The sequence below is a fragment of the Carettochelys insculpta genome, chromosome 10 (genome assembly GCF_033958435.1).
Source record: "Carettochelys insculpta isolate YL-2023 chromosome 10, ASM3395843v1, whole genome shotgun sequence".
NCBI lineage: Eukaryota > Metazoa > Chordata > Testudines > Carettochelyidae > Carettochelys > Carettochelys insculpta.
The window spans coordinates 37874714-37902366 of record NC_134146.1 but is presented as its reverse complement, the minus strand read 5'-3'; the positions used below and the strand labels follow the sequence as shown (position 1 = coordinate 37902366).

General features: G+C 44.7%; 1 protein-coding gene across 8 annotated transcripts in view; it reads left to right on the top strand.

Annotated features, from left to right (window-relative positions):
* The window catches only part of TNIK (TRAF2 and NCK interacting kinase), a 319291-nt gene that overhangs the window by 165006 nt on the left and 126632 nt on the right, over positions 1 to 27653 (top strand). For all 8 annotated transcript variants that reach the window (XM_075004331.1, XM_075004329.1, XM_075004324.1 and 5 more), the window contains exons 3-4: positions 14604 to 14660; positions 19776 to 19901. In XM_075004331.1, the coding sequence (XP_074860432.1) occupies positions 14604 to 14660; positions 19776 to 19901 (183 nt within the window). The remainder of the gene's footprint in view (positions 1 to 14603; positions 14661 to 19775; positions 19902 to 27653) is intronic.

Sequence of the window (27653 nt, the reverse complement as noted above, 5' to 3'; positions counted from 1 at the left end):
GCTGAGAGAAGTGCAGAGGGAAAGTCCCATGGAGCAGGAAAAGCAAGGTTTAACGAAGACCTCTGTTGCTTTTCTGGTTCAGTGTCTCACCTGCATTGCATCCTTGCTGGTCCCAGAAGTGGGGAAATACATTCTACCAAGACTACATGAAGATGCAGATAGAGTTTTTGCCTAACCTGTGCCCTGTTACACGGGAGGATGCAGGCCCTCAGTTCAAACAATTATTTAAAACAGAGGTGGGTAATAAGCAGCCCGCGGGCTGGATGTATTTCTCCAGGGTTAACCCCTGGCAGACAGCCAGACCAGACACTTTATTTACCAGTGCATGCACAGATAAGGCTGCTCACAGCTCCCATTGGACATGGTTTACCCTTCCTGTCTAAAGGGAGCAGTGGGAAGCACTGAGCCAGCTGTGCTGCTTTGCACAGCTTCAAGTGTTTTTAATCAAAGATGGTACAGATAAATGTTTCTATAGAAGTCTTATCACCTATCGCAGAACTTCAAATCTAACAAATGTTAGTTAAGAAATTCCTGGGCAGGTTCCCACCTTACTGTGCCTGTGAGTGGTTCTGACCCCGCAGAAAGAAGCTTTCCATTTTTCATGACAGCTACTCTACACTGCCTATGAAGGGACCTGCATATTGCACAGTGCAAATAGGCAGGATTTTTGGAGGGAAGGGGTATCTTAAAACAGAATTCAACTCCGAACAGTCACTTCACAAGAACAGCCAAGGAAGCTGATGTGGCTTCACAAGGCTGCTCAGATCCTTGATTCACCAGGGTGGAGAGAACCACTCAGCATGCCTCTGTCGAGAGCAGAAATTTAGTGATATTTTTGGGAGATTTGAAGTGGAGTTGTGGGGGTCATGCTTTCTGGGACAGTGGTCAGATTGGCAGAGACCCTAAAAGTTTTTTCCCGTACCTAGGTGGTATGGGGCATGCAGATTTGAACTAGAGTAAATAGTGTATAACTCTAAAGTATAATTTAAAGTCTTTAGATGGAGAGCTGAGGATTTCAGTGACTCAACCAGAAATTATTGGTCTAATTTAAGAGTGCTTAGGTGAGGTTCTGTGCCCTGCAGTTGTGCAGGAGGTCAGACTATTAGGTGATCATGATGGTCCCTTCTGGCCTTTAAAGCATGTGAAGAATCCAGGTGAGGAGGAAGAAAATGTGAGATATATCACTGTTCTTTGGAAGTGACCAAGGCACATGTCCTGCAATGAGTTCCATATGTGGACCTTTCTTCTGCACAGAGAAGGTTACTTTAAGGTTGAAGGCTAAGTAAACTGCCTCAAGATCTGCTTCCTACCTCTTCCCTCCCGCAAACTGCCTGAGCAGCCATTACTTTCTCTTTCTCTTAAGGAAAGGTTGTTGCCAGCTGGCTAGGCCAGGGAGTGGAAGGGACACAAGCTGGGCATCTGTCTGGAAGAGTCTGGAGGGAGAAGGAGGTGAGAGAAGTTTCACATAAATGGCAGCTTTGCAGAAATAAAATAGCAGCAAAGTTTGCTTACAGTGAAGTTAATATGAAGGAGAAACAAGATATGTAGTTTTGGTACACAGACAAAACTGGAAGGAGTAATCAGAGGACTTCTAATGCACATGCATTTCAGAACAGTAATCAGAATGGATAAACGCTAGTGGTCCAACTTCCAATACCTGCTATAAGAATACTGTGAAGTAGATTCGCACCATCCTTCTCGTCATCCAAGAGATGTCCTCTGGATGTCCATCTTTGAAGTTGGAGGAATCTTCAACACCTTGCATCTGTCTTCTCTCAGCCTTAAACCCTAACCCAGAACCCATTTAAGCAGTGAACTTCTTTCCATTGGCTTCTGCTGGCTTTTAATCTGGTCTTGAGGGAGAAGATGCCACAGGAACTGATACCAACCTTGCCTAAGGTAGGCCTAGTCCTGTTCTTGGTATCCTTACATGATCCAGCAGATTAGAACACAGTTTCTCTTCAACTCCAGGGACCCAAAAGACTGTTTGCTTTGTCAAGCTGGAAATAGAATGTGGGACAGCTACCTTAGTTCTACAGCAAGTAAATAATCTCAGTCTTGTTTTTTCCCAGAACTGGCCAGTGGACATTTCTACAGCACTATGGAACCAGACAGGAACTTTCTTATATTCTTTTTCAAGTTTGTGGCTCATGGTGAGAGCAGAGTACCTACTTGCAACCTCTGTGTGGAAGTTCGCAGTACACACTAAACAGCTTTGGCTCTTGGCACAAGTCAGACACCTCTACTTATGCTGGATTTGGAGCTAGTCTGAACTGAAAAAATTGTTCCTCATTTGTCAAAAGGGGTATGTTTGCCGATTTTGCATAATTCCCTGAATAGATGCACACCAGTTATGTTATTCCATGACAACAAACCCCTATTAAAACAATCTCTGGCACACTGCTGGAATATTAAGTCTTTGAAGTTATACTTCTGATTTTCAAATGCATGTGCTTGTTTGCAAGTGCTTTGCACAGGATGTGGTTATTGACTAATGCTGTAGAAAGCGAAAGTTGTCACCATAAAGGCTAGTAGTATGTAAAGATATGATGAAAGAAAATATCTAAATTTGTTTCAAGTAGTCGGTGTATTTTCTAAACACAGTTTTAGCAGTATTGATAATTACATTCGTTCTGAGCACCATAAATCTCAGAGGAGTTAACAAAGTGATTGTAGTAGTGACACAAAGGCTATGTCTACACTAGCATTCCTCTTTTGAAAGAGGCATACAAATGAAGGAAATCAAAAATGCAAATGAGGCACAGATGTACATATTTGGCACCTCATTCGCATATTCTTTCGAAAGAAGAAAAGCAGTGTACTTGTGGCTCTTTCGAAAGTAAACCCCATCTTCAAAAGAACCCTTTGTCCTGGAAAAAAAAAAGTGGGGGGTGTTCTTTCGAAGATGGGGTTTACTTTTGAAAGAGCCGCATCTACACTGCTTTTCTTTTGAAAGAATATGCGAATGAGGTGCCAAATATGTACATCTGTGCCTCATTTGCATTTTGATTTCCTTCATTTGCATGCCTCTTTCAAAAGAGGAATGCAAGTGTAGACGTAGCCAGAAAGTCTGTACCACAGCTGGAAATAAAAATAAATCCAAATCTCTTGACTTCATTGGCTCTCTTATAGCTGGACCACACTACAGCTGCCGTATAAACTGTAAACAATTACAATGTACACACTTATGCAATGTCTATACTGGAAACACTCGAGCCGTGCTGCTAAAGAACTGTTCTGTAGATGTGTACTGCAGTGACAGAAGGGGCTCTTCCATGGCTGTAGTAAATCTACGTCTCGCAGAGGTGGTAGTTAGGTGAACAGAAGAGCTGCTGACCACATTGAGGCTTAAGTCATCTTAAGGACATCTCTGTGTGAATTTTTCACACCCCCGAGCAACATGGTTGGATCCACCTAACTTTCTAGCATAGACCAGCTCTTAGAGTAAGGGGCTCATAATTTCATTAATTCAAGGTGAAGGTGTAAATCTTTGATGATAGAGACAACATAATACATCATTGCAAACAATTATTTGCCTTTTCAGATGTTTTGCTTATGCCACAGTGGAGTAGAGCATTTCTCAAGCACATCTAATCTGTCTTCACCTTATTCCAAAATCTTTTTTTTCTTTTACATTAACATAACCTGCCCAAGTTTTATTTTAGTGAATGTTGTATTCTGACTGCTCACACTGCAGAAGCTCTTCTGTCCATTACTACACTAGCAAATATATCTATAGGAGCTTTGGTTCAGTAAAGAGCAAGGCTAGGACATCTGGGAGCTATTACTAGCCTAGCACTGCTTTTCAGCTTAGCTCTTTATAATGTTGGAGAATTCAGAGATTCTGAGGTCAGAAGGGACCACGGTGATTGTGCTTAACAAAGACCATGGAACTTATCCAAGATAATTTGTTTGAACTGACACAAATCTTTAAGAAAAATATACACTCTTTTTATTTTAAAATTGTCAGTTTTGGTGAACCCATCAGAGTTCTTGGTAAGTTGTTCCAGTGGTTGGTTACCCTCAGAGCTACAAATTCGTGTGTAGGCCTGGTGACAGGGGTCTGGTAATTCAAAGGGGCATAGAACTCACGGCCACTACTGCTACTGTGGCCACAGCAGTGGTTGGAGCCCCAGGCATTTTAAATAGCCGCTGGGGTGCTGCACCCACTGTGTGGCTCTGAGGGTGTGGGCACTGGGCTTTGGGTGATGTGGAGAATTGGCTGCCTTGTGGCCATCCCTTCTGCCCGAGGCCTCACTCCTTCAGGGAGCACAGAGGCTCACACTTTGCCCAGGGTCCGTGCAGGCTGCCAATTCCCCTCTGCACATGCCTCTATTTCTGCTCTGGAGACTTGGTCCATACTTTTTTTGGAAAGGGGTGTTGGGTTTGTGGGTGTGTTTTTGGAAAAAACACCTTATTACAAGATCTCCCTGCCCCAAAGCCTTCATACAGCCAAACAGGATAACTGGAGATCAGAGGGCTTTTTCCTCAAAATAATTTCTTTATCTTTGTGAATGACTTTTGCCAACTCCATCCCCCAAAACCCTTTCAAGGTGGGAAAGGAATGTGTGAGAACAAAGCACAGCCTGTGAAGGCTCCTTTTGCAGTGCTGTGGCTTTGAACGTGGCTGTAAATGAGAACGCTCTGTTTCACAATGCTGTGGCTGTAAGAATGCAATTTTCCAACATTATATATTCAGACTTCAGAACGCTGAAATAAGTAAAACCCAAAAAATAAAAACCCATTGCAGTTTTGCAATAACCTGCGTTTGCCTGACTTCAGCTTCCAGTCATTGAATCCTGTTATACCTTTCTCTGCTACACTGATGAGTGCATTATCACATATTTGTTCCCAGGGTAGACCCTGGTAGACTGTAACTGAGTCACCCTTCTTGTTTTTCTTACGCTAAATATTTTAAGCTCCTTTTGTCCATCCCTAATGATGATGACACCAACCCATCTCCCAGGGCTGTTTGTGAAGTTTAACAATTAATGTCTATAAGGCCTCGGTGAGGTGAGGTACTATGGAAGTGCAAAGAACAAGCTATGTTTTTACAATGGGACTTGCTGATCTCATGCTACTGGACAAAGAGCTGCTACTCAGAGATGAATCTAGGGGTGAGTGAGCTAAGGGGTAGCTGCAGATGCCTTCTGTGTCGTGGTGTCCAGTACATTCACCACTTGCCACATGTGGTGCATAGGACACTGTGTTGTGGCACATACAGAGGGGTGACGGGGTGGCCAAGCACGGCTCTTGGGATCTTAAAATGCAGCTCCCCCGAGAGCCGCACACAGAGACTGCTGGCTGCCTGCTATGCGCATGTGCCCCACTGCTTGGTGGGAGAATCATGCAGTGGCTCCGGTAACAGTTCCAGCAGTGGCTTTGGTGATGGTTCCAGTGGCTCTGGTGACTCACCAGCGCTGAATTAGAATGGAAGGGAGGGGGCGCTAGGAGTTTGTGGAGGGGGAGTGCCTGGCTTTGAGGGACGGAAGAAATAACAATTAGTAAAAGATGAAGATCGCAAAGCGTCACACAGATTTCTAGTAACACTAATGTATGGATCATTTGAAATTTTGTTGTTTGTGTTATTTAGTATGAAATATCTACCCATATTTTTATATTATTTAACAAAGTTTTGTATAATATAATGTGGCGAATATGGAAAGACAACAAACACAAGTGTGGCGAGCTTTGAATTCCTGTTGGACACTGCTGTTCTATGGGATGCTGCATTGTTGGATTCCCACCCCTCCATTCTTATTGTCCCGCTCTTGCTTCATTGATGACCAGCCTTTTTATTGTATTTATTTGGCTCAGCTGCTGTGCAGGGGCAAAGGTCGGCTCAGAAAACATTTTTAAACCCTGGGCAAATCATTGGGGCTGCTTGCTCTGCTGCGCCCAGTGATTTGTTTTGAAACTACTGAAGCAGGCAGTGTCTGTGAGTATACAGTTTGATATTTCATTATTTCTTTGCCCACCCATTGCCTCTGCTTTTCTGAACACTCAATGAGCCTTGATTGCATCCCCCGCTGTTGCTCCCTTTGTTTTAATTGGTGTCAGTAGGTTTGGGGGCACTCTGGCAGAACAAGCCACGGTGAATCTGGCAGCTGGAGGATCTGTTTTCATGAATTACACTATCTAAATAAATGGTGAAATGTAGTACTTTAAAGACTAACGAAAGGATTTATTCGGTGATGAGCTTTCGTGGGACAGACCCACTTCATCAGATCAATGGCACTTCTAGTACAGACTGACATTTATAAGTACAGAGGACCAAAACAAAAATTGCAATAAAAACTGACAAATCAAGTACATAGGGTTGAAGTAGGTGGTAGAAGGATGGGGGTGATGTTAAGTGTCCTGCCTGAGACAATTACGAGCGTCAAAGGAGGGGAAGCAGTCCTTGTAATAAGAACATAAGAATGGCCATACTGGGTCAGACCAAAGGTCCATCCAGCCCAGTATCCCGTCTGCCGACAGTGGCCAATGCCAGGTGCCCCAGAGAAGGAGAACAGAAGACAATGATCAAGTGATTTATCTCCTGCCATCCATCTCCTGCCCTTGTACTGAAGGCTAGGGCACCCTACTTTAGCCCTGGCTAATAGCCATTTATGGACCTAACCTGCAAAAATTTATCGAGCTCTTTTTTAAACCCTAATAGAGTCCTGGCCTTCACAGCCTCCTCGGGCAAGGAGTTCCACAGGTTGACTGTGCGCTGTGTGAAGAAAAATTTCCTTTTATTAGCTTTGAACCTACTACCCATCAATTTCATTTGGTGTCCCCTAGTTCTTGTATTATGGGAAAAGGTAAATAATTTTTCTGTGTTCACTTTCTCCACACCATTCATGATTTTATATACCTCTATCATATCACCCCTCAATCCCCTCTTTTCCAGACTGAAAAGTCCCAGTCTCTCTAGCCTCTCCCCATATGGGACCCGTTCCAAACCCCTAATCATCTTAGTCGCCCTTTTCTGAACCTTTTCTAATGCCAATATATCTTTTTTGAGGTGAGGAGACCACATCTGCACGCAGTACTCAAGATGTGGGCGTACCATAGTTTTATATAGGGGAAGTATGATATCTTTTGTCTTACTATCTATCCCTTTTTTAATAATTCCTAACATCATATTTCCTTTCTAACTGCCGCTGCACACTGCGTGGATGTCTTCAGAGAACTATCCACTATAACTCCAAGATCCCTTTCCTGATCTGTCATAGCTAAATTTGACCCCATCATGTTGTACGTGTAATTTGGGTTATTTTTTCCAATGTGCATTACCTTACACTTACCCACATTAAATTTCATTTGCCATTTTGCTGCCCAATCACTCAGTTTGCTGAGATCTTTTTGTAGTTCTTCACAATCTGTTTTGGTTTTGACTGTCCTGAAGAACTTGGTGTCATCTGCAAACTTTGCCACCTCACTGCTTACCTCATTTTCTAGATCATTGATGAACAAGTTGAACAGGATCGGTCCCAGGACTGACCCCTGGGGAACACCACTAGTTACCCCCCTCCATTGTGAAAATTTACCGTTTATTCCCACCCTTTGTTTTCTGTCTTTTAACCAATTCCCGATCCATGAAAGGATCTTTCCTCCTATCCCATGACTGCCTAATTTACATAAAAGCCTTTGGTGTGGGACTGTGTCAAAGGCTTTCTGGAAATCTAGGTATATTATGTCCACTGGGTGCCCCTTGTCTGCATGTGTGGGGCAAGGGCTTGTGCAAATTGGTGTGTGTAAAAACTGAAACAATGGAGGGGCTATCAAACCAGTTGCTGCTCCTTTTTTGCTTCTCTGCCTATAAACCAGCACAACAATATTTGCATTTTATATAATACTTTTGTTGCCTGGTTGGAATACATGCTGCTGTCCTGGCTGCATAAATCCCCTAGTTAAAGGAGCGAGAAGTCCCAGTGGGGGAATTAGCTTCCTATTGAAGTAATAAATTTAGGTGGAATGAAATGCTGTATTGCTCTCTGAAATCATTCTGCTGCCTGCGGAGTCATTGCTTGCACATCCAGAGTCCACCCACAACAAGTGCATCACTGGAAATCCCTAATGAGAGTTTTGGTGTCTAGCAGCGGTTGGCAAACTCACACACTGCTATGGACAAGATAATGCTATGCATCTTTTTAACCTGTGGGAAAGGGCAGTGTTAGAGCTGAGAAGGGCCTGCTAGCCTCAAAGACCCAGACAATGGCTTCAGCATAAAGCACAAGCAATGTGTGGAGTCAGATGCTGCAGGTAGACACCACTGTAAAACCAGAGTAACTTTACATTGCTAGTAGCAGACTCACTCCAGATTAATACCCAAGGAGAATTTAGTTGACTTTAATACACATATTAACATTCATTCTTCCTGGCTTTTTTTCTCCCCCAGATGCAATCAGAGCAGCAATCTCAGCTTTCCTTTGGGAAAAGCAGCTGCATGCATGCTCCAGTTTTTCCTTTTTTGGGCACCAAAGAACATGTCCCGGAAAACTGGTGATGTTGATCCCCCGGGACAGTAGGATCCTCTCCAGTGACCCAGTTTTGCTCATGCAATTTGCAAAGAGTGATGCTGGACAAAGACTGTAATATTATCACATGAAATCCTGGACAAAATGAATCTGCTGCCCTAATTGAGACATTCCATTCTTCCATGTTTATACAATCTGAATGGGAAATGCTGCAGTTGATAGGAAATACCTTCTTATCTTTATTTGTTTTCCCTAATGTTGTGTCTGTCTCTGTCTGCAGAGACTTAAGATCAAAGGCCTCCAGAAGCTATTTTACTCTTGTGCAAAACCGATAAAGCCATAGTTTAAAATTCCCAAATGTGCATTTTTTTAAAAATACACCAACTTAATTTAATACAAGACAAAGTCTCAAATCAAAGCTACTAGAATTCCCACGGTTCTGTGCTTTTAAACACACAAAGGGTGCAGTGAAGTAGTAGGAGGTCCTCAGGGGGCATGAATCAGCCAATAACCAGCACCTCAAATGTAAATTACTTAGATGATTTTATGCCAGTGGATCAGTGGTTCCCAATCTTGTCAGTAACATGGCACACTTCAATGAGACAAACAATCCCACCGCACACCCACTTTTTCCCTAGTGTGAAAGCCTCCAGATAGGAGTAACAGCTGAAAATTTCAGTGGTTACTTGATTACTCATGGGGAGGAGGCAGCACCAGAGAGCAGTTGCCCCTCCCTGCCCACCTCTTCGAGAGGTGGTTGATTGGTTTTTCCCTCCCCACCCTGATCTTTGCAGAGCCTCGGCAGGGGTGGGAGAGAATTGATGACCTGCGCCAGCTGGGGTCTCAAGAAACAAGGCTGCCCTATTCCCAGCTGGTGCAGGGTTGGTTGATTTCCCCTCACAAAAGCTTCGCAAAGTGTCTGCGGGAGGGAAATTGATGACCTTGCACCAGCTGGGACTCAGGCAGCCTTGCTGCATGAGCCCCGAGCTAGCAGGGGGTCATCTAAGTGTGCCATGAAATGTCATCAATCTTCCCTCTCCCCACCATGCTCTGCAAAGAGCTGGGACCCGGGGGCAGGGAATCAAATTTCTGTGGCACATGTAGCCAGTTCTCAGAGCACACCAGTGTGTCACAGCACACTGGTTGAAAACCACTGCAGTAGAGGACTGGGTTTCGTGGAGCTCCACTCTGCTATACCCCAGGCATGACCCTTACTTCACTCCCCATTAAAGTTAAGAGGCTGTGCTGGAGTAGGAGGTGGCTGGTCTGTGTAGCCTCCTTCCGCTTTATGGCAGGAGAGAGTACTGCTGGGCAATGTTCCCTCCGGCATTGGCCATCTGGGGTGGAATAAATTTTGTTAGGTGCGCTAAGGCATGTGTGGATGTGCACCACCAATAGAAACACGTGCTGCCCCATTGTGGGTGGCTATGAGTGCTGTGGTAATCATATGGGAAGCAACTGAATCTCTCCTGGTGACCACACTAGCAGTCAGATTATAGAGAACACTGTTCCTGGGCCATAGGCTGAAAGGTTCTCCTGTGTGACTTCAAAGGTTTGGAACTCAGGGATCTCCTTGGGCCACCCTGCATGCTGCTCACATCCCCACATCATGACACACAGATGCTGTCCTGGTGCCATTGGTGACTCTTCACATGCACAAGATTCCAAGCTATAGGCTAGACCTCCCTGATCCAGCAACCTCGGGATCTAGTGGTCCTGAATGATGGAATTTACTGGAGTAAAGGAGGTTAGGCCTCCAGGCTCTCCTGGGGGCCTCCAGCCTGCTGGCTGAGCTCTCCTCCTAGCTGCTGGCCCTGCTTTCTGCTTGGGGGATCCACTCCTGGCTCATGTGTCTGGGCTCCCTGCCAAGGAGCTGCCCCAGGGGCTCCCTCCATCTGGCCCACTGGCCAGGCTCCCTACTCTATGCTTTGGGGTGGGGGGGGTCCCTGCACCAGCCCACTGGCAGGGCTCTGCTCCTGGCCCACCGGTCAGACTGGCTCTGCACCACTGGAGCGCTCTGGTCCAGGGGCTCTCAGGTCCAGCCACATCTGAGGTCCTGCTGAGCCATGGATGTTGCTGGACCAGAGAGTCCCAGACCAGAGGGGTTCAAGCTTGAGGTTGGCCCTCAGTGCAGGTTTGGTGCTGTAGGGGTTGATCTTGTCTCATTCGAGTCAGTGGAAAATATGCCGTTCATTTTCATAGAGTGGGAACTAGACTTTTAGTGACTACTGAAGAAGGTCACATGCAACGAGGTGCTCTTGTAATTCTATTTCAGTAACTTGTTTGACCTGCAGTCCCTCACTCAGTATAGGCTGTGTCTCCTATGACCTCATGCCACAGAGTTCCTGCAGAATAGATGTTTTCATTAAAAAAAAAAAAAGACAAAGCAGTCAACAGGTACCAAACAGCTGAATCAGACTGGGGAATGAATTCCAGTTTGAAATGCCATTTGTAGGAGAGCTGCACCTGAGCCACACAAAGAATTTGATCATAGCGAAGAGCATAGGATCGTGATTTAGGAGCCTTGGATTCTTCCTTTGGCTCTGTCACTGACTTGCTGTGTGACCTTGCACAAGATATTTCTGTCTGTACCTCCAGCCATTTCCCCTTCTACCATCTGTCTCTGTATTGTAAGCTCATCAGGGCAGGGTCTTTCACTTTGTGTTTGTACAGTGGTGCTGCTGTGATACAAGCAATGATTAGGAAAAGGTATGAGCCTTTTTTTTATTGGTAGCAGTGCAAAAAATAGTTGCCTACACGTTTTCTTGGAAGCTGCCCCCTTTCTTTTCAATTTCTTTCCTGTTTATGTTTTTCACATTAGCGTTGTATGTGAGAGAAGTGGCAAGATAAGAGAAAATGTGACGTGAGCAGTTTTGGTAAAATGTGTAAGTTCTTTGTGGGAAGAAGGAAATCATCACTGAGCAAAATGCAGCACTTTGTTATAGTACAAAAATAGATTGTGCTACAGCATGTAATGAAAAAGTGAGCAGTTTGCATATGTACTAGCCACTTACTGGCTGTGCCTCAGAGGCCAGAAGTACAACAAAACGAGCCTTTCATAGTCTTTCTTTTTAAACTTCAGCTTTTCTGTTTCACAGCTAGTGGGGGTTGGTTACTTAACCGTCCTGCTGTTGTCTGCTGACACATTCTGACTGAACAGCTCTTGTATTTGTGGTTTGCTATTTTTAAGAGACAGTAACCGTCAACAGTTTGGTTTCTTCATTTTATCCCCTCGCCCCCAATGCAAGTGCATACATTCATTTTTTCCATCAAGAAATTAACTACTTGAGTGCTGCCCAACAGTCATCTTCTTACAACTCCTCAGTGTATTAGTTACCAAAAATAAAGGCAGGTATCAGAGGGTTAGCTGAATTAGTCTGTAGCTTCAAAAACAACAAGAAGTCCTGTGGCACCTTATAGACTAACAGATATTTTGGAGCATAAGCTTTCATGGGCAAAGACGAAGCAGATCTTTGCCCACGAAAGCTTATGCTCCAAAATATCTGTTAGTCTATAAGGTGCCACAGAACTTCTTGTTGTTTTCAAAAATAAAGGGTTAACGTCCATTCATATTGCAGTGAATCCAATAGCAAAGGTGTGTTGGTATACATGTTTGTCAGAACTTTTAAATATAGTGAAATGTTTTCTGTAAAGGGACATGGTCAATTCATTTCAATCCAAAGATGTAGGCATCATATAAAACAGTGTTCCAAAAAATCATAATATGAAATGCTTGTGAAATAAAACCATCATCTTGTGTGTTCTGACACACCGTTCTCAGTAGAGATAAAACATGGGATCTTCAGCATGGTGAGTCGGATCTAAAACCTATTAAACTAGTGGGAAGATTTTTATTAGCTTTGGTGGGTTTATAATCTGGTCTGTATTTCATGAGTTCAAAGAGAATTCTTGAGCTATAATCCAAGTATCAGTGGCAGTCATCCATCTTGAAAGATAATGGTATAAGCAATAATTCAGTTACTATTTGTCATGATGCAGCACCACAAATGGTTAAAGGTGGACTTCTTAAATCATAGTCCTTGCCAGTATTCCCTGTAATTTTTTTCCATGAAAGAGTGGAATAAATTTTATGTGCACCAAGACATGTGGATGTGCACCACCAATAGAAACACATGCTGCCAACTGTGGGCAGCTGTGGGCTCTCAACTAATCAGATGGATGGCACCTGAATCTCTCCTGGGCAGCCATTGAAGTGCACAGCTTATAGGGAACTCTGGTCCTTGCCACTGAAAATCCAGGTGTAAAGCACAGGTCCAGAAGATGAATCAGGTGTACTAGTCACATGTGAGGCCTGCTGAGCTTTCTTCTTCACTCTTCACTTCCCCCTTTTCTCGAAGTAGTGGGCTGTTCAACAGTAGGTGAGGCCAGCCACTAGAGCATGCTTTCAAGGCAGCTGTCCTATCCATGTATTTATCTGTTCAGTTATTTTTATTTTGGAATGGGCATTGGATGGCATTGCTAGTTGTGCACACAATGATCTTTTGTGTCTTTTTCTGTCTTTTCAATTGACCTAAACAGCATGTGAATGGGATAGCTCAATGGTTAGTGCATTGGCCTTGCAAACCCAGGTTTGGGAGTGCAGTCTTTGAGGGGCCCTTTCAGGGGTCTGGGACAGGTTAGATTTTAATTTAAAAAAAATGAGTCAGGGATGGTGATAGGTCCTGCTGTCCATGCAGGGGACTGGACTCGATGACATCTTGAGGTACCCTCCAGCAGCTCTGTGAGGATATGTATTTCTCCATGTTTCATTACACTTATGAAGCCCGTTTATTGTCTTTGTTATTACTCATTATTGATATTTATTTAAATTCAGTGAAAATAGGGTGGGATTGTTGCATTTAAACCACCCCCTGCAACATTCTGCATCAAAACAGAATAGTTTTTTGCTGATGCACAAGAACCTGACAGTGAAACCTAGTGGAAAGGAAGAGGAAGTCCCTCAGTTTTCACTTTCCAAGCTTCTATAATTGTTTTGTTTGGGTGTTTGGTTTTGTTATAGATAAAATTTACGTGCTTTTAAGTTCTGTTCAAAACTCCATTGATAGGAAGTTTCCGAATGACATCATGTTCTCTTTTGGGGCTTGAGTTCCACATGGCCAGCACTTCCTCAGGATCAGGCCCTGACTGGACACTTACAAGTGTCTGATTTATATAAAAAGTGAATGGTCCAAGGGTACCAGCGTCAGGGGAGGGCTTCTCTTGACAAGCAGGACATTCACAATGATCAGCCCTGTCTGCTGTGCTTCTTGGGGCCTGTTATGTAGAGAGAGCATCTGGGCAGTACATCTGCTCTGTCGGGAGAGCAGAGTGTTCTCCCGATTTGCTTGTGTGTGTGGCTTCACTCTGTCAACAGAAGCTTTGTCGGGAAATCTCTTCTGACAGTGACTTCTGTCAACAGAGCGCTGTAGTGTAACTGTAGCCTATCAGTTTTCCCTCTTATCTTTTCCATCCATGTGTGGAATTCATTTTTATGTGCACCACTGGTAGCAAAAAAACAACCAAAAAACCACCTGTGAGTCCTCTGCTAATTTGCTGGGTGGCATTTGAATCTCTCCTCTGTGGTCACGCAAGCTCCTCACATCCTAGGAAAGTGGGTCTGTACTCTGGTGAGCATTTATCTGTAATGGACAGTTTGCAGTAAGGTGATTGTCTTTGCTCACGAGAGGCCGAGTGCTGGAATGTGAAAGGCAGCATAGTTCAGTACAGAGTGACGCTAGCAGAGCTCTTGTTTGTGGAGAAAATGTAACAAGCATTAAGAATCCTTCGCTAGTTGATCAAACACACAGTGGGTGAAATGGAAGTTTCACACAACGGATGCTCAGAAGGTACACAAGAAAATATCGGTAATGTTGGAAATGCTGCCATAGTGCGATTGTTTAATAATGTTGTTGCATCAATGAGACAGTGACAAATTCATGTCAAACTTGTGTTGTGCATGAGGTTACTCATCTCAGACCTAGTTCTGTAAACCTTAAGCACATGAGTAGCCTTAAACATCAGTGGGACTACTACTGTAATTAAACTTTTGCAGAATTGGGGCCTATTACAATGCATTCTTGGTGTCGCTATGTAATATAACCCAATGAAAATTAAACTGTTCCTTTTCTTCTTTCTTAGGGTCGTCATGTTAAAACAGGGCAGCTTGCTGCGATTAAGGTTATGGACGTCACCGGGGTAATGTATCCTACTTTGGCTATTTCTGTATCCATGAATTACTAACAGGAGTCGGACAGAAGTCATACATGAACACAATGTGATGACTTGTAGAAGGATTCAGTTTGGGTGAAGAGAGTACAGTAAACCTGAAATGTGCTGTTTTGAGTTGCGTCTAACTCGCATTAACGTGAGTTAAGCACAGCTCAAAATTCTGCTCCACAACCAGCCCTGCCTCACACCACCCACACACAGCTCTGGCTCACCCCCCATTGGGGGGGCAGCTCCTCCCGGCTGCAACCAATCCCCGGGGAAGCAGCAGCTGCAGGCATACTTTGCCTGGAGTCCCAGGGAAGCGGGAGCTCACAGCCCCAGTTCAAACCCCCCTGCACACCCTCCTGCAGTCCTAACCCTAACCCAAGGCTTCATCCCCGTGCCTACTCCTTCCACGGCCCCAGCCTTGGGCCAGGATTATCCCTCCCTAACTGCACCCCCCTTCCCAATTCTGAAAAACAAATCTGTAAAAAGCAGAAAACCTGCCACAGTCCAGCTTCTGTTTTGCTTCCCATGCTACTCCTTAAATGCTTTATTGAAACTTCTAATAACAATCAAATAACCCCAGCACTGAGAGATCAAGCAGGAGAAATGTGCAAATAATGAGATTGCAAGTATCAGCTGGCCATCTGTAGAAAGATGCGGATGCAAATCATGAAGTCATCTGCACATCACAGTGGAAAATCCTTGTGTGATAAATCCGCAAACAGCTACTCCTTCATCTCCTATCACTGACACAGTGCTGAAAGTGAACTTGTTCTGTAGAACCTGTAAGTCACAGTGCTTAGTTGTCCTTAACTATGTTCAGCCTAATTGACTGGTGCAGAAGATTGCAGAAAGCTACCCACAAATTACTGCATTTGATCACTGTGTGTAGTTATGATCTCTGAATTATGGACTGAGATTAATGTTTAAGGAGCTGTCCCTTGCATATCCAGTGTGATCTACTTCACAGAGATTATTGTAATAAAACTGATGGAACAAGACAGTTTTTATTCCCTATGGTTTGAGGCTTTTGCTTTAGGATTCAGCAGCTACTGTAGGGACAGATTTTGGTATGATAATGGCTTCTTTAAAGAGAACTAAACTCCATCAAGTGTTTATCTGATGTCCTGCTTCTTGTGAAGTGTTTATCTGATGTCCTGCTTCTTGTGATGTCCTTGGGATTCACACTTTTGTTTATCTCTGTCCCTGAAAGTCTCTGACATGCCACCTTGATCTTCAGTGTTCAATCTTGGTGTTTCATCTTTATTCTTAACTTAAAATAATTTTAACTTGAAGATGGACCCAAAATAAAACCTTGAGTCCAAAAGTCCTATCCCTTTTCCCTCCGCTCCTCTTAGTGGAGTGCTTTCGAAGCTGTGGTCTGGGGATTACTTAAGGTTTGTCCAGCACATGCTGGTAATGTGCAGCAAGGTGGCAAGTCATACACCACTAGCTCCTCCTCTCCTTTGTAATGAAAATACCCTATTAATGGAGCACATAAATTAAAGTGATATTTCAGGGGTTCCTCGTTGCCTACAAGTCTCATTGACTTCAGCGAGCACTTTCAGTAAGCCTTGGGAAATCGGGTTGCTTTTACTTTAGTGCCCAACTGTAGGCCCCAATGTCTGAATGTTTTGGCTCATGTCTGCTTTTTAGGGTTCAGGCTTGTCTTACCCCTTATTTGCCTGGACTATTCTGCTCTGAGGTTTCGCAGCCAGCAAAAAAGTGACAACTGGCATGGTCATACATTTAAGATAATGTGATGTCCTCATAAAAAGAGCTGAATTCTTCTGAGCTGCTGTTTCCAGCAGCCACCAACCATTCTGAACTTCTAATGTATCACTCAGCATTTGTGTAAACAGCAGGCTTTCTAAGATGGGATGGGATGCTTAGAAGCAGAGGTGGGCTGGAGCCAATCGATAGTTCGTATTGGAATCTGATTTCCTTGTGAGTAGAAACAGTGGCCTGGATAGTCTTTTGTCGGTCTGCGCTTGTTAAATTGCCAGCAGCTCCCACTGTTACATTGATCAAATAAACCCAAACAACAGTCTCTGGCAGTGAAGTAGAACAACGGGAGAGAGGGAGGCCTTTAGGTTGCTCTGTAAAATGTCTAAAGTTATGTAGGCACTAAGCATGTTAGTACAACTGATAAAACATTCCCCACTCAAGCAATGCAAGTGAAATCAACATAGCTTCTGCAACTCATGGCCCGTGGCTACACTAGCACACCCCTTTTGAAAGGGGGGATGCTAATGAGCCACTTTGGCAAATGCTAATGAGGCAATGTCATGCATATGCAGCACCTCATTAGCATAATGGCAGTGGCACGCATTTCAAAAGTGTCACTTCTGAAATGCACACCACTGGTGTAGATGGGGGTGTTTTGAAAGGATCCCCGAATTTTGAAAGCCCCTTCTTTCCAAAATCAAATGGGAGGAAGGGGCTTTTGAAATCTGGGGGGTCCTTTTGAAAGGCCCTCATCTACACCAGCGGCTTGCGTTTCAAAAGCAGCACTTTCGAAACGCACACCACCACCATTATGCTAATGAGGCTCTGCATATGCGTGGCAGTGACTCATTAGCATCTGCCAAAGTGGCTCATTAGCATCCCCCTTTCAAAACGGGGGTGCTAGCATAGCCATGACCGTGGAGTTTATTCTGCCAGCCGCAGAGTTGTACCCCCTCAGCATAGAGCATCTTCACCAGACATATGCACAACTGTATCAGAGCAGCTGTCTATGTAAATGTGACCTTACTCAGAGCCCTTTAAGCCAATTCTTAACCCTCTTTGGTGTTTACGCTCTTCAGATTCTTGTAGACAATAAAACTGGTGGTTGTTTACCCACACAATACTTAATTAGTGCATTTTAACCTTTCCTCCTGCCACTTCCTGCAGTCTCTTAATCATTTTTGCTGCTCTTCTGTGCATTCCTTCAGAAAGATTGTTAATTTAGTCACTCTCTGTAGTAAAGAAAGAAATCTGTGTGTCTGGCCATGGCTGGGAGACATCTGGTCAGAAAATACAGTTTAGAAAGAGGTTGTGTTTGCAGATCAGGTGATCACTAGGGTGTCTCTTTATTTGCTAGTTTATAAAACTGAAGTCAGAACAAAACAGATGGGATGGTAATAGAGGGAGATGGAAGTAACGTTTATTCAGGACTCTTCAGAATAAAGGTAATCAGCAAAAAGGGGTTCACTGCTCTTTCCTGCTCTACGGACACAAGATATCGACATACTAGAATCCTAGAAATAACATACAATAAAATGAGGCTAGGCATATCAAGTCCGCTGTAAACAAAGAAAACAAGCCAAGAAATAGGACCCACAAATGTGTAGCCTTATAGTTCTCCCACCAAAAGACTAGCTCATCTCTTGTCATTTTGCAGGCCAAACTGAGCCTCCATGTATGGAAGTTTAGCTCTGCAAGGGTCAGTGGAGTTCCTCCAGGCCTGACTTTGTCCTCATGAGAATATTCTGAAATTGTTTGGACAGGGTAGATCTTCCTAGTGCTTATATTAAGTCAGTCATGGAGCGTACATGCTTTTTGACAATTTATATATTTAAATCTCAAATCCAACATGCCCTACAATATTTAAGTCCAGCAGAGTGACCTCAGAGTTTTGCAACCCAGCCTTAATTTCCATGCTCTGCGTGCATGACCTTTCCTTAACAGGGTAAAATCCTAATCTTTTGTAAACATACTTTCTGGTTACTGTCTGACTTGTCCATTTCAGAGGGGTAAGGACTATGGGGTGACTGCTGTATTCAGGTTTGTTCTCTGGAATAATCCAAATGAACCACGAGCACTGGGGATAGAAAAGTATCTTTTGTGGAGGAGATGGCGTTGCAGAGCAACACACGTATGGTACGCCCTTGAGTCCAAATGGTTATCTTCACAGAGTTCTGAAAGACTAAATGTAAAATGAACAAATATATATTAACTGACCTGCCAATAAAGATGTATAATCTATCCTTGATGGCCTCATAGCTCAGCAATCTGGAGCCTTTTTTTTTTTGCTTCATCAGAGCTGGTAACTAGTCTTACAAGAGAGTTCAAATGCTTGGAGACAGAACTGCTTTTTCACCCTCAAAGTAGTTTCCTAGGATAAGTCAGTCTTAAGACCTCTTAAGCAGTCCTTATTGCAAGCACTAAGGCACATAAAATAATTCACATAAATTCACAGTCTTATAAAGTTTGTGGACCATAGCAAGTTGGGAGAGGTTGCAAGTGCTTTGGAGTTTATTCAAAATGATCTAGACAAACTGAAGAAAGTATTTGAAATAAATAGGATGAAATTCAATATGGACAAATGAACTTAGGAAGGAACAATCAGTTGCACACATGCAGAATGGGGAACAACTGCCTAAGAAATAGTACTATAGAAAGGTACGTAGGGTCATAGTGGGCCACAAGCTAAATAACTGTCAGCAACGTGACACTGTTGTAAAATAAGCAAACGTCATTCAGGGGGTGCATTAACAGGAGTTTTGTAAGTAAGACATAAGAAGTAATTCTACTGCTCTACTCTGTGCTGATTGGGCCTCAACTAGAGAGTACTGCATTTAGTTCAGGGTGCCACATTTCAAGAAAGATGTGGGTAAACTGGGAAAAGTCTAGAAAGACCAACAAAAACTATTAAAGATCTTGGAAAAAATGACTTGGGGGGAAGATTGAAAGAATCGGGTTTGTTTAGTCCAGAAAAGAGAAGAATGAGGGGACCATGATAACAGCTTTCATTTACATAAAAGATAACAAGGAGGAGGGAAAGGCAATGGGGTTCAGATTACACCAAGGTAGGTTTAGGTTTTGACATTAGGAAAAACATCCTAACTGTCAGGATGGTTAAACACTGGCATAAATTGCCTAGGTAGGTTGTAGAGTCATAATCACTGGAGATTTTTAAGAGTGGGTTAGATTGTCAAGGATGGTCCTAAATAAAAGGTGTAAATAAAAATTAGTGGAGAGCAAGGAGGGGACAAGCATGTGGCCTGCTTAGATTAACAACTGCAAAAAAACATGAAGAGAAATCATACTGATGAAGAATCTGTGAAATGTGTTCTTTGGTGTCACTGAGTTTTTTATTTTTTCTTATCCCAGGATGAAGAGGAGGAGATCAAACAGGAGATTAACATGCTAAAGAAATATTCTCATCACCGAAATATAGCCACATATTATGGTGCTTTTATTAAAAAGAACCCACCTGGAATGGATGATCAACTCTGGGTAAGCAGTGCTTTTAAATGTCCTCTTCTTCCCTTTTTGAGTTATTGAGTTTCCTTTTGTTGTAGTCTAACTGCCCCCCACATTGTTAAAGCTGTTATCTGCCTTCCCCAGGAGCCATGGTTTTTTTTTAATTTCTATATCTTCATATTGCTTGAAACTAGTTACAGCTTGTGCTGTGAGAGAACATACTCCTGTTTTGCCACAAAGGCGGAATTGTACCTTTGATACAGGACTCCATCAAAAATCAACCTGTCAGTAGGATTTAGTGATGTGTTAGAGGAAAGGAAGTTTGATCAAAGAATTTCCAGTGTAATACTAAAGCTATCTACAGGTTGCACTTCCCTGGTCTGGCATGGTTGGGGAAGTGTCCCAAACAAGAGGATTTGTCAGACCATGGGAAGACCACAGCTACTGGCCCCTAAGCCTGCTGCTTATGATAAGCAGGCATTGTGCCTGATTCTCCCCATTCCCCACCTGCTGGGCTGCTCGCCCAGCTGCTGCATGGGGAAGCAGGACAGTGGCATCTGCTGCCTGGCCAGCCCCATGCTCTCTGGGGCTGCCACTCTAACCCATGTTCCTGGGACTGTCGTGGAGCTCCAGTCCCAGATTCTACACTGCCATGGGGCAGATGGGGAGTCCTGGTCCAGCCTGGCCCTGACCCTTCCCAGCTGCCAGGCAGCCAGGGAACCCTAGCCCCATATGTCTGTGGGGCAACCAGGGAATTCTGGCCCAGGCTCTGGCCCTGAGCCATGGTGGGACAGCTGGGGAATGGTGGCCTCAACCTCGTATTGCAACAGGGCAGCTGAGAACCCTGGTCTGGTCCCAGCCCTGTGCTCTGGCCTCTGCCCTCTGTTCAGGGACTCTTCTCCCAGCTGGTCTGCCAATGCTGCTGCCCTCCTGCTCTTACGCTCCTGGACTCAATGATCCAAGAGCATCCATGGTCCTGCCAGATCAGAGAGTGCTGGTTTTTGGAGGTACAACCTGTAGTTGAATCCCTGAGCCTTTTGAACCTCCAAAGGCTGCAGATAACATTGGTTTCAGTTGGAGTCATAAGTTCTCAGCACCTCACAGGATCACAGTCCCAAACTTTCCTCTGTCCCTCCATATATTGCTTGTTTTCGCTTGAATGCAGATGTATACGATTACAAGGGATGCGTTGGCTACTTATACAGTTCCCCAAACTTTGGAGAATTAGGTTCGGATCTAGGTCTTCTAACACAAGAGAAATGACCATGGTCTCGCTCTGGATCCTAGTTGACATATGTCCACCACACATCTGGCAGCATCTGTTCAGGAGAGACCTCAGGCTGGAACATCAGTAAGGGTGTGGCAATTCAGGATTCCATCTAGTTCTTTGTCTGACTATCGCAAACACTAAAAATAGATTGAAGATAGGGTGCCAGATTTTGATCTGTTACACTGATGTAAATCTGTACTCCACTGAGTAACACCTGGGTTACTGAGATCATCTGTCCCTGTAAATAGAGCTTATCTTGTGGCACCTTTTAGGGGAAGTCACGTGGTAGTTGTGTTGCAAAGACTGAAAATAGTGGGACATTAGCGCAAATACAGCACCATAGGTATTGTTTTGTAGTTCAAATAACACTTGTATTTCAGGTAACTGGAACTGTGATATGTGCTGTGGTAACCACGGTCAGATACAAAAGTAATAGCTGCCATACTAGAGCCAAACTTTCTTATAACCTCAGCCCCATTAAGTTCTCAGGAAGGAGGAATTAAGACCTAATTATTCTAGAAAAATTCTGTCCCAGGCTAGAACTGGCAGCAGTGGGCCCAGGGCTGGAACTGGCAGCAGCAGGGCCAACGTCCACCAGTCTGGTTGGGGCTAGAGCCAGTGGCAGTAGGGCCAGGGCCAGTGGTAAGCAGACTGGCCAGGGCTGGTGATAGGGGCGGGTGTCTGGCAAGCCTAACCAGGCCTGAAAACCCGGCTGGGACAGAGGCAGAGGAGCCAGAATCAGAGCCAGTAGCAGGTAGGGGTGGCAGCCTGGGGGGCAGGGAGCCTCCCCAGGTCTGACAAATTCCCTCATTAGGGACCAGGGGGTCCAACCTTTAGCGTGCCAGCCTAACTAAACAGAACCTCAGTGGCATGGGAACATTATTAAGAGTGGAGATGCTGAAATCCAGCCCGTGATCCCTGTCCACCCGCTCCCCAGCTGAGGCGGAGAGCAAAGCTCCAGCATGTGGGACCATCATCCAGCACCTTGGATACAGAGCCAGCAGCAGAGCACCTGCTGCATAGGTAGCAGCTGGGATCTTGGTGCTAGGCTGAGAGCCTGGGGGTGTTGCAGCACCCCCTGCCCCAGCACCCCTAGTTCCTGTGCCTGTGGCAGCCCTTCTAAAAAAAATCCAGTCCATGCTGTCATTTCAGCATCAGATGCTGTACAGGGACCACCTTGTTGCTGCCAGAGCAGTTGAAGCAGTGGGTTGAGGGGAGAACTCAGCTGTACCCTGTTAGGCTAGCCTGCCCCTGAACGTGCTCAGTGGCCCGTCCCATCTTCTGGGGAACCACATGGGACAGGCGCTCTCCTAAACTCTTGAGATAGAATCCTAGGACTGGAAAAGAACCTCAAGAGGTCTCTGAGCCCAGTCCTTTACGTGCAAAACAGCCCAAGTATATCTAAACCCATGCCTGATAGGTATTCATTTTAGCTGCTCTTAAAATCTCTAGTTATGGAAAATCTGCAATTTCCCTAGGCAATTCCAGTGCTTAACCAGCCTGACAGGTTAGGAAGGGAGAGCTTTGGCAGGATCTCCCAACCTTCTCTTTGATCCAGTAGAGGGCACCAGCAGCCCATTTCCTCTCTGGGATAATAACTTTCTCTTGCTGGGGGCTTTGTTGTTGGCCCTAGAGCTCAAGTAGCAGCAGTCTGTGTGTCAGTGCTGAAGGTTCCGGGTGGTCACCCTATTGATGGAGCATGAAGATGTTGTTACAGCTGTATATGTTGGAATTTGTTTGTACTGTGTTGCTGTTTCAGTCTGTTGATTAACTCTTTCTGGTCAGACAAGTGCATTTCAAGTGTAATCTAAGGGCCTCCACAGCAACCTAAACTTGCTAAACATAAATAATCCCAGGTTAGAATCTCCCCTAAATAGAATAGACTCCTTTGTCAAATCCTCCACCCTGGGAAAAGGTGCAGGAAAATAAATGAACCGCCCCCCCTTTCCGATACCTGGACTCAATGAAGGTGTAAACTGGGATTGTGATGCTTCCAAAGCCGCACTTCTCAAATTTCATTGCATTGCAACTTCCTTCTGACAATATAAAATTATTACACAACCCCAAAAGGGACTGGGCATTTATTTGGAAGCGGGCGGTGGGGGAAATGTGGTGAATATGGAAAGACAACAATTACAAGTGTGGAGATCTTTGAATTCCTACTGCACACTGCTGCTTTAAGGCTTGCAGGCTATTGATAAAAGTCATGCTAGGTTCCATCCTCATTACGCGTGAAAGGGATTGTGTGGACAGAAAGAATATGTCCTGTACTGGAGTTAAATAAGAAGCGTTCAAGAGAAACTCCTTTGACAGTGGGAAAAGGCAATGTTTTTGTCTCCGTATTACATCACAGCAGTTTGAGGTATCTGATAGAATGCTCATATATAACAATTTAATCAGTTGTTGCTTCAGAGATAAAGGTTTGTTTATTTTTCACCAGCTCTTTATTGAAATAAAACTGTTTCTGATAATGCACAACTAATTCTCTTTATCGACACTGAGAAGGTTGAAACGGAAATCAAAAAAGGGAGCTTTCTCAATAAAGATTAAGATCTCTTGGAAACAAGGCAAGCTTCAGACAGCATATTGTCGTTCCTCCACAGTACCTTAGTGGTGAAGAGGTCTTTCAGTTCTATTGTTCTCCATTCAGTAACAGCAACCAGTGAAGAAATAATGAGCTGCTACACTGACTAATTTTCCTGAAACTAGAAAGCTGCACACAGCATATTCTGTTGTCTCCTGCTATTTCAGATTTAGTCTCAGAAATCTGACATGTTTATAAACAGGAAATAAAATCACTTGCATATTAGGGAATAGAGGAAGAAGAAGCAGCAGAAGATGATGATAAAACATTTGACACTGGAGATGACAGTGACCTTGTTTTTTTTTTTTCACTTTCTTCTGCGGCATGGAGTGTAGGTCACATGTTGGGATTATCTGCATGTATCTCACTTAGCTTTGCCATTGCCAGCATTTCAGGCATTGGTGCACCTCTGTCCTTCCTGTTTTGAGCTTGTGTTTAGTCTCTTGTGGGCTATAACACTTCGGTTGGATTAGAGTTGTGGGGCTTAGTGTGAAGGTGGTATTGGTGGCTTTTTGATATACAGGAGGTCAACTGGGTGATCTGATGGACCCTTTAAGCCTTAAACTTGGTGGCTGTAAGTGGAAAAGATGTTGAAATGTGTTTAACCATGCTTTGGTCAAAATGTTACTTTCAAACAAGGGGGAGAGGTAGGTATGTTGGAGGGTAGAGAGGGAATCCAGAGTGATCTGGATAAATTGGAGGACTGGGCCAAAAGAAATCTGATGCGGTTCAACAAGGAGAAGTGTAGAGTCCTGCACCTGGGGCTGAAGAATCCCAATCATTCTTATCGGCTGGGGACCGACTGGTTCAGCAGCAGTACAATGGAAAGGGACCTAGGGGTTATGGTGGATGAAAGTCTGGATATGAGTATACAGTGTGTCCTTATAGCCAAGAAGACTAACAACATACTAGGGTGCATTAGGAGAAGCATTTTGAGCAGATCTAGACCAGTGGTTGTTCCCCTCTATTCGGCCCTGGTGAGGCCACATCTGGAATATTGTGTCCAGTTTTGGGCCCCCCCCCAGTATAAAAAGGATGTGGATGTGCTGGAGCAGGTTCAGCAGAGGGCAACAAAAATGATTAAGGGGCTGGAGCACAAGACCTAAGAAGATAGGCTGAGGGATCTGGGGTCGTTTAGTTTACAGATGAGAAGGCTTAGGGGTGATTTAATAGCAGCCTTCAACTTCCTGAAGGGGAGCTCTAAAAAGGAGGGTGAGAAACTGTTCTCAGTGGTGTCAGATGGTAGAACAAGGAGTAATGGTATGAAGTTGAAGAGGGAGAGGTGTAGGTTAGATATTAAGGAAAGACTACTTCACCAAGAGGGTGGTGAAGCATTGGAATGCGTTGCCTAGAGAGGTGGTGGATTCTCCATCCTTCGAGATTTTTAAGTCCGGGCTTGACAAGGTCCTGGCTGGAATGACCTAGTGGGGGTTGATCCTTCTTGAAGCAGGGGGCTGGACTAGATGAACTCCTGAGCTCCCTTCAAGCCCTATGATTCTATGATTGATATCATCTTCTCTCTGCTCATGCAGTTCTTCTGTTGGTGGAGGTTCTATGCAGGAAGCTAGAGAAGACTGAGACAAAATACACTGCAAATCTTAGAGAATTTTACCCCAGACAACTATTAGTTTGTCTTATCCATGTAGATGGGCTACAGCTGTGGGCATAAAGTAGCAGAGCTCAGCTAACAGGTGGACTAGGACATTGAGTCACTCAATATCAAGGAATGTTTTTGGGGAAATAGAGCTGAAGTGAATCTGGGAAACACAAAGCTACAGCTCTGATTCCCCCAGCTGTGTTGTGTGTTGGTGTGTCGCTGTCAGCTAGTGTCTTGTTTTGTCCTAATTTTGTCTGGTCCTTGCGCAGGCACACAAAGAAGGCGCAAGAAATCTTCCCACTTGCTTGGGACCTGCCCTGATAGTCTGCTCTCTACACATCGACACAAAATTTTCTTCAACAGCGGTGGGAGGGGGTGAGACAATGGCATCCTTTGCATTAATTTGATGGATCCAGATCTAAAAATTTAGAAGTAGTAACATGACCCTGGAATAGACAAACAGTGTTAATAATGTTGAGGTGTTGATATACAGAATTGTACACAGATTTGCTTTGTGCCATGGTGAACTCTTTTAAACATTCTTTTGACCCTTTAGTAAAGATACAGGAAAGAAAGCAGACAGTTAAAGCATTTAATGGTAAGCTATGAAGTAAAGCTTTCATTTTAACAGCATCCCTCTTTTCCCTTGACCTGGATGGAGTCTTGGGAGTGGGGAGGGCCCTGTCTGACCATCTTCTAGATGGTATTAAAGATGGCAATAGTTTTATTTTTGGGTAAAAGAGAAGTTACTTGAGATGGGCTAATGCTCTCAGTGTTGCTGCTGTTGCTAAAGTCTGATCCCAATTCCTAGAAGACAAAACCAGATAAGCGCACACAGGCACAAAGGGAAAGAGAGCAACCACAAAGTTTTTAAAAATGCAGCTTTTATTTCTGGTGTGGAATTTAGCTGGCAACCTCACTGTTTTAAACTCCTCCCCACAAAACACAGGCACAGTACATGGTCTTAGCAGCTACCTTGAGACCTGGTAAATGTAGTAGCATTTGTCTGTCCACGGCATTACTTTTTTTAGCTGTTTTCTGGTCAAAGACAAATATGGAGTCATCACTGGCTAAGCCAGGATCTTATTAAGCAGAAGGAAGACGGTAAGAAATAGGAAAGAGGGAAAAATAAGACAGGAAAGAAGAAAAAATACGCTTGAAGAGTTGGGGCAGGGCCAGCCCTGGCAGTGCTGGTGCCCTATCCAGTCCAACATCAGCAAACTTCTCCTTCCCACCCTTCCGTGGAAGGGGGCTGCAAAGGCAGAAGTTATGGGGTGCAAGAACACTGCAGGGCACAGCGGCTCACCTGCAGCCTCAGCCAAGCAGGTGGAAATTGCAGGAGGCAGCGAGTGGCGTGAACCTGCAGTCTGGAGAACTCAGGAATCGGAGTGAGTGGGCACATCACGACCCTTCAGTGGGAGAAGGGGAAAGTGCTACTTCTCTCCCCAGCCGCTGCTACTCTTGAGACCTCCCTGCTGCCTGGTGGGTGGTGATGGGTAGGGTTGCCAGACATCCTGCAGTGTGCAGGACAGTCCCGTATTTTCCTGACAAGTCCCACATCCCACATTTATGCAAAAATGTCCCAATGAACATTTTTGCCTAAACGCAGGACATGGCACTTGTCAGGGAAATTTGCCACCATCTGCCAGGGTTCCTGCAGCTGGGGCTGCTGCTGCAGGGCTGCGAGGTCCACCCACCCCCTAGCTGGGGATCCTATGACTGGGGCTGCCAGCCAGGGCTCGGTGCCCCAGCCAGCTTCCAGCTGGAGCTGCATCTTGCCTTTCCTGCACCCCCATTTCTGGAAAGCCTAGGTGGGACAGGCAGCCCCAGCTGGGGATCCAGAAGCTGTTCTGCATAATTTTTCCAAAAATCTGGCAACTCTATCCGTGGGGCACAGAAGGTGGGGAGAGTGGGAGGGCTGAGCAGGGGCTGGGGCTGGCAGCATTGAGCCCAGGGTGGGGGGAGATGGGTTGCCCACTGGAGCCAATACACAGAACACAGCTGCTAGGGGACCACAAAATATGGGAAATTTGGTGTTCCAAATTTTGTGTTGCCCTACAAAGCTATGTAGTTTGTATATGGGTAGGTTGGGGGTGGGGAGAAGAGAAACCAAGTCTCACATCGTAGGTGGTATTTAGGGTGGTGGAACTGGCAGTGTATTCTGGGTACCTCTTTTGGGCCTGCTCTGGTCAGGACATCTCTCAGGACTGGGTGTCCAAGGAGATAGCAGGGTGGCAGCCATGATGGTGAAACTCACTTCTCCCCTGTCTTTCAGCCAGCCAGTGTCACAGCAACTGTTTTCTTCCTCCACTGATTTTTTTCTCTTCCTTTTGG